Genomic DNA, 12,636 nt, shown 5'->3' with positions numbered 1-12,636 from the left:
CATTTGTCACGAATCAAGCAGAAAACCAGAAAAGAGATTTTATTATGTGCAGAAAAGTTATGGGTAAGAGAATATGAATATTGCAAGTGCTTGCAAGTTGCAGCGTGACGTGTTGCAACAACGAACCGACCACATAATGGTGCAGATAGCGCATTAAAGAAATATACACGCATTGTGCTGATGAAAATGTAAAAGGATATTCTGACATGTCAAATCAAACTTAATAGCGCTATGATTTTAAAATGTAGGTCTGTGTAAAAATTAAATCGTTTATGGGAGAGCCATAGTATGGAGACCCCGGTTTAGTTCACTTGTGCCTTGGGCTGGCTCTGCATCGCTGTTTTGGCTCGGGAACAATTTCTTTGGAAATGTTACTTCTTTTGCTCTTCTTTCTGTCTCTATGATTCATCGATGAGTGTGATTGTGTGTGTGTGTGTGTGTGTGGGGGGGGGGGGGGGGGGGGGTTCCTAGAAATCTTCTCAAAGCGCCGTGGGCTCCACTCGTGCGTGATTGATCCTGCCCATTGCGCAGCAGCGCTGGGCCCGTTTCAGCACGCCTTCCGTCCTGCGTAAAAAAAAAAAAAACACTTCTGCCATCAGCTTCAGGCCACGCCCTTTCTCAGGGGCATGAACGGAAGAAGTCTAGTCTTCACTTCCCACAGTAAGTGCTGGCATCGGGCTTTTTTTTCTTCTTCTTCTTCGGGATAATTATGAGCGCCGCGGAGAATGGCGGAGTCCAACGCGCTTGAAGAGCTGCAGTCGGAGCTCACCTGCCCGGTGTGTCTGGAGCTCTTCCGCGATCCGGTGATCCTCGAGTGCGGACACCACTTCTGCCAGGTGTGTATCATCCAGTGCTGGGAGGCGAAGGCCGACGAGCTTTCCAGCTGTCCAAAGTGTAGGAAGTCGTGCGCTCGCAAACTGCGGCCCAACTCGCTGCTGTGCAACGTGGTGGACAGTGTGCGCAGAGCCCGCGCCATGGACGCGGCCGCCGCGGGGACTCCGGGCTGGGACCCCGCGGGGCCCCTGGAGATGCCGGAGGAACGGGAGCCCGGCTCCAGCATGAGCAGCGTGACCTCCTCCGTCGGCCACTGGCCTCACCTGGTTGTGGACATGTGTGAGGAGCATGAGGAGAAGCTGAAGCTGTACTGCGAGGACGACCAGCTGCCCATCTGCCTGGTGTGCGGGATGTCCCGGGACCACAAGATGCACAACGTGATTCCGATCACGGAGGCCTTTGAAAACTACAGGGTGAGCTTGATGTCTCCTTTTCTACCCGAATACCCACATTGAACCACGTCTTATAAACTTTTAGAACAGCTTACACCATGGGGATTTAACTAACCACCATGGCAACTGGATAAGCCAGAGCAAATAGAGATTTGCAGTCAGGAAGTGCTTCACTGGTTGGTCTGTACAAACAGCCAGCCTGGCATGGCGCCTGTGTTTTGAAAGCACACTCCCTGTTTGCCCAGACAACCTTCTGCTTCTCTATCTTTTGCTGAAATTCAACAGACCTCTGTGAACTTTTTTTGTTTTTTTAGCTCTCCTCCTCCCTCTCTGTGTGTTTTACTTGTTTTTCTGGTGCTTAATCACATTCCTGCGCACTGGAGTGCTCAGCTGATGTTTTGGGCAGCCATCATATGACTCTATGATTCCAATTTGGCTGCTCTCCGAGCAAAAGCGCTGATTACATTAACTGTAAATGATCTAGTTTGCCCTCCTGGCTTCCTAACAAACTGTTCATTTTATTCCTGTCCTAACAGGACAAGCTGGTTGTGGCTTTGGAGAGGGTGAAGCTGCAGACGGAGGAGGCCACGCTCTTCCAGAAACAGACCAATGAAAAGATCCTCCTGGTTAAGGTACTAACGCTGTTCTCATCTATTGACCTTGCATCCAGACGTTCCTGGTCAAACATTTTCCCCAGGGTGCTGGCCTGCATTCCTGCACCTGTAGCTATCTGACCGACGAGACCGAGGGATGACTAATGGTGACACAACAGGTTGTTACTCGGCCTTGTTGGTTACGTGACGACTGCTGGAGATTGATGCCTTAAATGCGGCACCTGAAATACGGCGCGTCCTGTTTGTCTTCCTCACGCCCTCTATTCACGCAGACGTACGCAGAAATGTTAACAATGTGCAAGTACGCCGAGGGAGACGCCGGCCCTTTAAGTGAAGTTTGTGCGTGTTGAGTAGAGATATGACTGCGTTGGAGTTTTTGCTGCGTGGGGTCGTTCCTGCAGCAGCAGATAGCTTCACACGTGGGCTACTACAAACCGTTTTCCCCTTCCTGGCTCCGCTGTCTGTTTGACCCACTTTATGCGCACATTCACAGAATTTTCACTTCTTCGTTTCTGTCGCTAGCGCAGGATGTGGATAAGCAAAACGGAGCGGAAGCTGGTGTCTTTTCTTCCTCTTCCTGCGTGTTTCTGTTTCTGTTTGATTGTTTTTTTTGGAAAGTGACAGAATATAAAGTTAGGCCTGGTTCTTCCAAAGCATTAACTGGCAATTTGATGTCAATGGATAAGTGACACAACTGGTTATTTCTAGTCATACTGTACATGTACAGCAGGTTTAGTGGCAGCTGAGCTGGACTGTCCTACAGGTTAGAGATGTTAGACAAAAGAAATTAACTTCTCTGTTAATAACATTAAATTTTGCTGTTTAAAAATTATGTTTGTATTTGAAGGATGGCAACGAAAACTTTTTGACCTTTTTAGAGAACATTCAGTTTTTTCTTTTATATGTTAGCCACAAACATCTGCTTAAGCACCATGTAACCTTTGCCAAAACATCTGTTGACCTGCCTACAGCCTCTTCTGTGGTTTTACTATGAGTAGAAATAACTGTAATAGGTTAAATCATAGATCTCGATACTAAAGAGAATTGAAGCCAGTAAAGAACCCCGTGGGACACCAGATGATATTACAAATTACAATTTTAACACCTTAGGAATGAAGTCAACGATAAGATTGCATTGGGGTGGCAAGTCATTTGTTTCTGAGCATTATAGTTGATTGGGTCAAACTCAAACCCGAAAGTCCAATCTGTAGCAATAAAAATTTAAACTGTAAGAATAAGAGTCACGTATAACAGTCGGCTCTTCTTGCTTCATCTGTGTGTTGCAAACAACAAGCAACCATTAGTCAAACGAGTGAGCGAGCAGAATTTGATGCTTACAGTTGGTCTGTTTGCTCTATTTGACATCTTGACTTGGGCTTTTTGACCACATGGCAACTTTTTTATTTTTTTTGCCAACGATTTATTTAGGTAACTAAGCCGAAAACAAACTGATTTCCTATTTATATTCTGGATCGCTAATTGTTTCATAACGTTGCAAAAGTACTACTAAGTTTGTGGAAGCAGTAGTTTGTTTCTAGTCGTGTGTGTCTGTTGATCTTGTCCAAAGCTTGCGTGTTGTTAACTTTTTGCTGCATGAATCAATACTTACAGTCCGGTAGTTTGGGTGAAGAGGGGTTCAGGTCAGATTTAGACCAAGAGCCGTAAAAACTGAAAACATTTAAAAACATTTCACTGTATTCTTGTAGGTGATGTTTAAGGTTTTGGCAGAAACCGACAAAAGGACAACACTGAACCTCTGCTACTGTCAACCCAATTATTCTCTGCTGGAGAAAATGAGGAAATACAGCTTTGCAGTTTGCATGTTTACCAATTGTTCATAAAGGCACACCAAATCAACATGCAATGACGAATAATGTGTTGCTGGCTGTAAGAAGAAACGCCTTACTAGGGCTGGGCGATGGGGACCAAAAAAATAATATCACCATTTATGATTCAGGGGCGCGCAGGAGACCTGGAGGAGCTGGTTACCGCCGAGTTTGGCCGTCTGAGGGAGTTCCTGCTTGAGGAGGAGGAGAGCATCAAGGAGAAGCTGCAGAAGGAGAAAGAAGAGAAGCTCAATCAGCTGGAGGAGGCGCTCACCCAGGCCACAGAGCAAATCAGCCAGCTGGAAAGCACGGCGGAAAGACTGCGCCTCAAACTGAGAGAGGAGGAAAACCCTGAGCAGCTCAAGGTGAGTCAATGCAGGACAGAAGAGAAGAAGGAAAAATAAGACAGATACTGATTAATTACGAATTATATACACAAGCTTGCTTTATTTCAGTGTCACAGATAGTATCTGTCTTCATGTTTCCACATGGACTGAGCGTTTTGTAACGGCTGGTTCGTTTCTGTTTCAGGGAATCAAAGATTTCATCGGAGGGTGAGTAGTTCTCCAATCCTAATCGTGTCATTTCAACTTCACAGATTTTTTTATTTATTTTTTTTAACTGACTTTAGAGTCATATCTTCTTTATCGCCATGTGACCGATGAACGTCACAAGGCGATGGCGTAATGTTTGGTAATCACTTGTGAGCTGAGCTGTGACAGGATGCCGGGGCATAGCTGTGGTCTTGTGACTCATCACTGTCCCAGATGAGTTGCCACCAGCAGACAAAAGAACCTACGTTTCTTTACAGAAATTTGTTGAGTCTAAGATAAACTTAAATCATTAAGGTTTCAAATTTGTCCATGCCTTTAACTATTTTACATCAGGGGCTGGTGTGCAGAATACCACATGTATGCACTCTTAACTATCCTAACCCTCTGTCACTAATGCCTTTCCCCCTCTAGGGCCGAGAGTTTGTTTGAGCGCCCCCCAGAGGTCAGTGTGGACCTGAAGTCAGGAGAGTATGTGGGACCCCTGCAGTACAGGACCTGGAGGAAAATGAGCTCAATCTTCCAGCCGGGTATGAACTCTGGTTTCTAAGTGCTCCTCAAGCCTTAACATAGACAGCATGTTGGATCTATACCACGCATTTTCATGTGTTTTATTATGCTTTAAGTGATAGACCAAAGGGTTTACATAGTTGTAAAGTTAACGAAAAAGGAAACAATGTTTATTTTATTTATTTATTTTTACTTTAAAAAAGTGGAAAGGTGTGTTGTCGATATGAATTCTGCCCATGGTGCTCTATATCATGACTATAACACTTTACCAGAGTGACCCAGTCACAGTCAGTCTGTGGCAGGGCTTGAAAACGGAAGTTTACAGAAACTCTGCATCCACTCTGACTGAGCTTCAATTATTTTCATAGAGAAGTCTGGTGAAAATTTTCAGTTTCCATTGTGGGCAGCTGGTAGCGGAACCCCCCCCCCCCCCCCAATAAAAAAATACAAACAAAAACATTTCAGAGCTAAAGCAGTTCTTCAAAGTTTTGGCTCCGTGGGGTTAAAAAACAAATGTAGGCCACTTTTTACATATTTTCCTTTTTGTAAGAAAATTAAAAGAGCTCCAAATGTTCCTGGCACAGCTTCACCCACTTCCCAGGTGCACACAGAGGGTCAAAGATCTGGTGAGCAGAAATTCTTCGGCAACGCTTGAAGTCCTGGGAAAGTACTTTATTTGCCAACCAACATGTTTCGGCTTGTGGCCTGCATCTGGGTCTAAAAAAAAAATTAAACCCAGGTTTCTTTTTACCTCAGCTTCAAAATTGTGAAATACTTGCGATGCAGGGATTTAATTATGTTTTAAGATTTATTCTGATGCGTGCTGTTGGAGCTCTTCCTCCAGCTCATTTCATGGTACAGCTGCAAGTGGACTCGTGTGAAATAACCGAGTCCTTGGCGGTTGTGGCAGCCCCTCAGCTCTGGAACAAAGTTTAGCCTCGACAGGTGATTTCAGTTTCCTTATTGTTGTTGCACCCATAGACATCACTGGATCATCTGAGCACCATTAAAACTTAAAAATAAAGAAAGAAATAAACTAAAAAGAAATATACAAAGCACACATTCACATAAAACAATCACGCACAATGAAATACAAACATACCTGGCTGCTTTTACCAGAGGGATGCCGTGTATAACCTCGTCATAACGGCTGCTTTCAACTAGAGTTGCACCGATACCGATACCAGTATCGCGCCGATACCGCGCTAAAATGGTGGTATCGGTATCGGCAAGTACCAACAAATAGGGCATGATACCATTTTGATGTTAGTATGTCATTTGAACGCAGCCTTCTCTCTCCTGACACTCACTAGTTCTACTGGATTCACTTTGTATTAGTCTTTTTCCTGCTTTAATAAGGTAGCAGCTTGACAAAGTCATGATGGCAATTATTTTACATCCAAGTAGTATGCAGTTCTTCATATATACACACACACACACATAAATTTCAAAGTAATGGTATCGGCATGGTATCGGTATCGGCCGATACTGCACAGCCAGGTATCGGGTATCGGTATCGGGGCCAAAAAATGGCATCGGCGCAACACTACTTTCAACCATTTATAATAACACAACCAAATGCTATAAGGCTCACCCTTCTTTGGCCACGACATCCTAAGAGGGGGAAAAAAACGTAATTGAAATCAGTACAAACAGTTGTAGATAATTTACACAATTTTAAAATACATGACCTAGTTTAACAAAACCTCCAGTCTGTTAAAGCAGTTAATTCAAAAGATCTGGGTTTCCTTCTGCAACAAGTTTTGTGTTGACGTTGCTCTCTCTCTAACCTCATCTGTGTCCTCCCAGCCGTCTCAGCGGTGACCCTTGACCCGGACACGGCCTACCCCTGCCTGTGGGTGTCCGCCTGTCACACCAGCGTCCAGGTGGGAAGGATCCAACCCAACCTTCCCAACAATCCCGAGCGCTTCACCCGCTACAACATCGTGCTTGGCTCTGAAGCGTACTCCTCAGGCAGACATTACTGGGAGGTTGAGGTGGGCTGCAAGAAAGCGTGGGGTCTGGGTGTCGCCAGAGCCTCTGTCAACAGGAAGGAGGAGATCAGCCTCTGCCCCGACGACGGCTTCTGGACCCTGGTGCGGAGGTACAAAGGCGACGGCACCAGCGAATACGAAGCGTGCACCGACGCCGACGACACCTTGATATATCCCCCCGATCCCCCCAAGAGGGTGGGAGTCTATCTGGACTACGGACGTGGCGAAGTGTCTTTTTATGACGCCGGAGCGATGAACCACCTCTTCACCTTCTACAACGCAAACTTTAAAGAGCCGGTGTTCCCTTACTTTAATCCGTGGCCAATCATGGGTGGACAGAACCGAGAGCCACTCACCATCATAACGCCACACTGGGGATAGGCGCCCCCTTTTTGTTTTTGCTTTCATTAAAGAGCAGCAGGAGATTCCAGCTACGGACTGCCGTGGCAGCGTCTCATGACACTTCACATGTCTGCCTGACAAAGAGCTCCTGTCTGTGTGACGCTGAAATTTCTGACGAGGAATTTAACTCCTGAATGACCAGAGACGAACATCATGAAAGGCACTTTAGAATCTGACAAACTCTGTTTTTAAAGATCAAAATTCAGTCACTGGGGCGTTTTCCTGACAAATATGATCCGTTTAGCTCAAATCTGGTTGGTGCTATTCATTTACCCCGCAGATTCATTGTTGTTTGGCTAATTTAGCGTAGCATTGGTCTGGAAAATGCAAATGTTAGCAACCGTGAATGTGAACCTACAGATATTTTGACATATCGCATGCAACGTACACAATGGCCATATCCTATTCAGGATATGGCCCTTTAAGTTGTTTTAGCCTGCCTGTCTGTGCTTTCTTTTCCACAAAGTGTTTTGTAACAAACCTACAGACAAGTTAATACTGTTTCTGGCTTTGTTGTTACAAAAGCTGGTGTCTGTGATGCTCACTTTTCCTGTTTGGGATCCCACACGGATTCCGCCTCACGTGGAAAAACACGCAGGCCTCCCAGAACACTGTGGATTATAAACTTCACCTGCACACGCAAATCAATGAAACACACAGCTGACACAATTTATCAATTGAACTAAATCCCCCTAACAGGATTGACTGACTTATTTTTAAGTCAGTCCTTCATAACTGGGTCATCACAGCTGGAAAAAAAGCTTTAAAACAAATAAAAACCCGCTTTGAGTCATTTATTTTAATCATTTAATGACTAGGAAATGTGTGGATCAATTTTATCCATTCAGATTTTGCACATATAACAAATATTGAAATTGTGTTTCAAGCCTGAAACTAAATAATTTTTTGATAAATTCTTAAAAAATATTTAATTAAAATCTTATTTCACCAAATTTCACTCTGGATTTTTAACAGCTGAATAATAAATGTTTATGAATATTTTGTTTATAAAACCTTGTCAATTGAGCGTCTAAAGTTTTTGTTCATTAGGAAGTGGGCATGACCTGAGGGACAGATTTTTTGTTTTTTTACAGCTTTAATTGTGATGCACACTTCTCTACTTATTACAATATTTTAATTGTACTTTTTGTTTTTATTTGGAGCCTCTACATCATGATCAAAAAAGACCTCTGTGTTCATAAGTGAGGTTGTAATTATTCTATTAAATTTCCCTCTGAGCTTGTTGTTACGACTTCTTCCACTAGAGGGCGGCCAAGATGAACTCCATGTGCAGCAGTTTTTATTTGTTTGTTTGAGCTTCATTGACCTTAAAAAAATTAGTAAATTTATAATGACAATATTAAATAAAAAACAAGTAAAGCTGAATTTATGTACATAATAAAAAAGTGCATTTTTACTAATTTTCATCATAATACAATAAACTTATCGGCATTATCACTGTCCAGTAACGGTGCTGTTAGTTTCACAGTTTTGCTTCTTTTGCTGTTTTAGATCAGATTTTTATATAATCCAGTCTATTACTAACAATCATTTCTAACTTAAGTCATATTTGAAGAAAATACACAATATATGTGGATTACATCCTAACAGAGTTCATCTTTGTGTCAAAAATGACCCTGAAAACCTAAATCATCTCTGCACAAATGATGACAAAGACGATTTAAGTTTTGGGCTCAGAAAGTTTTAGTCTGGACCTTCATCCAGCAGGAAGGGCATGCAGCTCCCACTTCACAAGAGGAAACCCACTGATAATGGAGATGTAGAGAATTGGGGCAAACCTCTTTCCACCAGTGGGTACGCCCAGATCCACAACAAATGGAAACATTTTGGTCTACTTGTTGCTTGATAAGGAAGATGCAAAAAGGGAAAGTGTCAGGATATATTACTCTTTAATCCCAATCAAACTTTATTAACAAAACACTTCAAACAGGCCAACACAGAAACGACTTGTACAGTTAAAAAGGAAACATCTCAATACACAAACATGTAAAATGGCGTTAAAAATCAACCAAAATCAACAACTCGGTCTCAAATGCTAGGATAAAAAGTTAAGTTTGTTTTTTTTCCCTTAAGAATGGGGTATACTTTTAAGCAGGGGTCACTAACCTTTTTGAAACTGAGAGCTACTTTATTGGTGTTATGTTATACAAAGGGCTACCAGTATTGGCCTTTGAATTACAAGAGTCAGAGTTCACCTTAACTTTTTGTAAAATAAACACATTTTCCTACTTTATTATGGATATTGTAATTTTTAAATCTATATAAATGCAAGTATGAATAAACAGGAAGAGTAACGGCATAAAATAAAGTTTCAGATGCAGCTCACTGGTGGACTGTGCTTTTCTTTTTTTAGAACGTTCTCGTTAGCACCACATGTTGGTGACCCCTGCTTTAAAGCTTGAAGCTTTCAAACTAATATTTGATCATAGTCATGAAAAAAAAACCTACTATGGATTGTTCAGAAATCAGATTAAATTCACAACCACGGCTTTTATTGAAGAGAAACAAGATGAGTCCTCTTGACCGTTTGGATGAAGGTTCTCACAAAAATCGGGTAAGAATAGCCTCCCAGAACAAATAAAGGACACATGATTTCCAAAAAAATAAAAAGGTTAACATTATGAGGGCAACAAACAGGCAGGTATTTATATCGTGGGGCTAAACACCTGAGAAGACACAAGGACGTGCAGTTTGAGGGAAGCTGGACGGCGGGTTAATCATTTGATTAGCTGTCCTGGCTGTGTCGGAGCTTGGTGTTCACCTGTCACAGACACCAAAGCGTTGCTTTGTCACTGTCTACTTAAGCAAGGTTAATGAGTGCCTTTGTGCCAACAGAGAAATTCAATAATCAGGGACTACTGTGACAAAGAAATAAATAATGAGAATTGGTCTGACACCGTTAAACTCCTGGGTGCTGCTTTAAAACCCTCTATATTAACCGAACGTCAATGAAACCTGGAGGATTTTCAAACTCCAGAGGCATGCTTGACCCCAGCTGCTCCCTGTCATGTGAGGCGTTGAAATGTAATTATTTAAGGTGTGAGTAGTTGCTTAATGTTGCAGGTTTTCTACCCTGACAAGTGCGGGAACGGGGACTCAGTTGTGCCAAGAAGCTGAGCAGTGTTAACCAGGTTTGGAAAATGGTTGGACGGATGTTCTGATAGATCATTTCTTGTGGTTTTATGCTTTTTTTTTTGTTTGTTTAATGGAATTTACACAAGATTCTGAACATACAAAAACAAAAAAAAGATGATAAGGAGATAACTGAGTTACCTCCTCTGCATCCAAGCCTGCAGCATGTCAAAGTCCTTTTTAGTTCTCTTATTCAGGTGTATGGAAGCAAAGACACATCCAAACGTTACAGGAAAGCGACCCTCGAATAGCCTGGCCAGCCAGACTAACTTTTGCCTCTCTTCGATACGGCTGAATTTTGCTGTAGAGCAAAGCGAAAGCAAAACTGAGTCTGGCTGGCCAGGCTAGCCCCCGAGAAGCTCCCAAAAGCAGAAGATGTGGCACCAAGTGGATGTTGAACCCACGTATATGGAGCGGTGGTACATGGAGACAGCCTAACAGATGCTACCCTGCAATCAGAGCCCAGAAATGAATGAAAATACAAGAAGTAGAAAGATCTCCTAAATGTAGCCACTAATGGAGCTATTACTGCCATTACTCTTTTACTTTCCTTTCACTTAGAAGGTACCCCTGGATCAGTGCTTCTGTGCTTTTTTTTCTGTGTGTGCTCATCCTGGAGGAGTGAACGCTGCACATCAATGACTCGATGCAATCTGCTGCGTTTCCGTAGACAGAAAACTTTTTAACTCAATCTGTCTGTATGATTAGTGCCTTGTGATGACATGTGTTGTGAATTGGCTCTATATAAATAAACTGCTCTGAGTTGAATTGCCGGGGGTGTATCGGTGCTGCCATCCTGCTGATTTTTGCTATACGTGGAGCTAAGCTTCTACTGGGAGAAACCAGAGTCTCCACTAGTTTTATTTTAGGAGTCCAAAGCGGAAAGAAGTGAAACCCACAGGCCCAAATTATCAGGCTGGATATAAATGGGACATTTTTATTTCTTCCACCGAAATGAACTTAAATACATTTTGTCTAAAGGCCTTCATTGTTTTTATGTATAACTTATTTATGTGCTTTGTTTTGTTTGTTTTAAAAAAAACAATTCACTTAAATGAGAGAAGTTGTAGAACTTTATTGAGTTTAATTGTTAATTTGTGATTGTCGAAAAAAGCCTAAGTCACAAAAACAAAAGTGATAAAATGTCGTCTAATCTTAGAAATAATTTGCTATTTTTAAAAACATCATGTCAAAGAACAGCAATGATTAACTGTGGAGATAATTGATTATCTGTTTTGGCTGTCTCTGGCTCTGGAGTTTAACCGTCACAGACACCAAAGTGTGAGTTTGTCTCTGTCCACTGGAGTAAAATCAATGAGAAACTCAGAAATCAGTCACAAATTATGATAATTATCCAGTCATCCATCTTCTAAACCTGCTTTTCTTTCCAGGGTCGTGATCTTTGTTGCTTTGACCTTCAGCACCAGTTCAAATACATCAAAAGGAACAGTCTCATTTAGATTGTAAGGAAGTGTTAGCAAACATGCTTAAATCGAAAGCAAACGGACTTTCGCTCAGTTATTTCTGAACACGTTTCAACATCTATCCAGGAGTCTTTGTCAATTCAGAGCCACCAGAATTGACTAAGACTCCTGCATAGGTGTCAAAACGTTAAGTGAGCAAAACTCCTCTTGCCTCCGATTTAAGCCTGTTTGCTGCTGCGATGACCTGGATAACTGAGAATCTGCACAGGCATGTAAGGAAGTGTTAAACAGGGCGTCATTAAATGTGGCGCTTTATTAAATTAATTATTGCTCCTGCCCCTGTCAGATTCAGTTTTAAAGTAATGTTTTTAATTGACCAGCGTGTTTCTTCCAACTAGAAGTGATGTTTACATTCTGGACGGACCCAGTCAGAGAACTGACTTGAATCTGACTGAGAATCTGTGGAGGGAGCTGAAGATTACTTGGAGATTTTCATCCGAGTTAAATCGTCAAAATGCCAGTGGAAACATGCAAGAAGCTGCAAAAATGATTTCACAGTTTATTTCTCACTTCGTTTTGTAAATCGGCTGCTGTCTTCCTCTATTATTAACTTGAATATTGCATTTCTTTAATTTTTTTACATAATGTAAGCATTTTCCCATGAATATGCCATATTAACAATTGTGCTTTTTCCCATTTTTCCCCCTTTCTCATAAGCACATTCTCTTTTGCTTTACAACATAACTTTAATTACCTTTTTATTCATATTATTTAATTGAGTGTGTAACTCTGGTGTATCCTCTTTGTCTGTTTTTGCCACTCTCACACCCAAATTTCCTCGTTGTGGGACAACAAAGGTATTTCAATTGTATTCTATTCTATTGACAAGGATGTGAATATGTTTCGACATGTCATTTTGCAATGAAATGTAAACGC

At 42.0% G+C, this 12,636-nt stretch overlaps 1 protein-coding gene across 1 annotated transcript; it reads left to right on the top strand.

Annotated features, from left to right (window-relative positions):
- The first annotated feature begins 536 nt into the window (after positions 1-536).
- Positions 537-8,362, top strand: LOC105932706 (nuclear factor 7, brain). Its single transcript, XM_012871958.3, has 6 exons — positions 537-1,247; positions 1,763-1,858; positions 3,798-4,031; positions 4,198-4,220; positions 4,632-4,747; positions 6,537-8,362. Exons 1-6 carry the CDS (start codon positions 726-728, stop codon positions 7,100-7,102), a joined length of 1,557 nt encoding a protein of 518 aa, XP_012727412.2. The 5' UTR covers positions 537-725; the 3' UTR covers positions 7,103-8,362.
- Positions 8,363-12,636: the final 4,274 nt, after the last annotated feature.

The sequence above is a fragment of the Fundulus heteroclitus genome, chromosome 23, assembly GCF_011125445.2.
Source record: "Fundulus heteroclitus isolate FHET01 chromosome 23, MU-UCD_Fhet_4.1, whole genome shotgun sequence".
In the NCBI taxonomy this organism is placed as follows: Eukaryota; Metazoa; Chordata; class Actinopteri; order Cyprinodontiformes; family Fundulidae; genus Fundulus; species Fundulus heteroclitus.
The sequence above is the reverse complement of the archived record's forward strand: the minus strand, read 5'-3'. Positions and strand labels throughout refer to the sequence as shown.

Excerpts from the sequence above, each read along its gene's own strand:
- LOC105932706 (XM_012871958.3), top strand. The coding sequence starts at position 726 with ATGGCGGAGTCCAACGCGCTTGAAGAGCTGCAGTCGGAGCTCACCTGC. Across the intron at positions 4,032-4,197 it reads AAAACCCTGAGCAGCTCAAG|GGAATCAAAGATTTCATCGG; the intron begins GTGAGTCAATGC and ends TTTCTGTTTCAG. Across the intron at positions 4,221-4,631 it reads ATCAAAGATTTCATCGGAGG|GGCCGAGAGTTTGTTTGAGC; the intron begins GTGAGTAGTTCT and ends TTCCCCCTCTAG.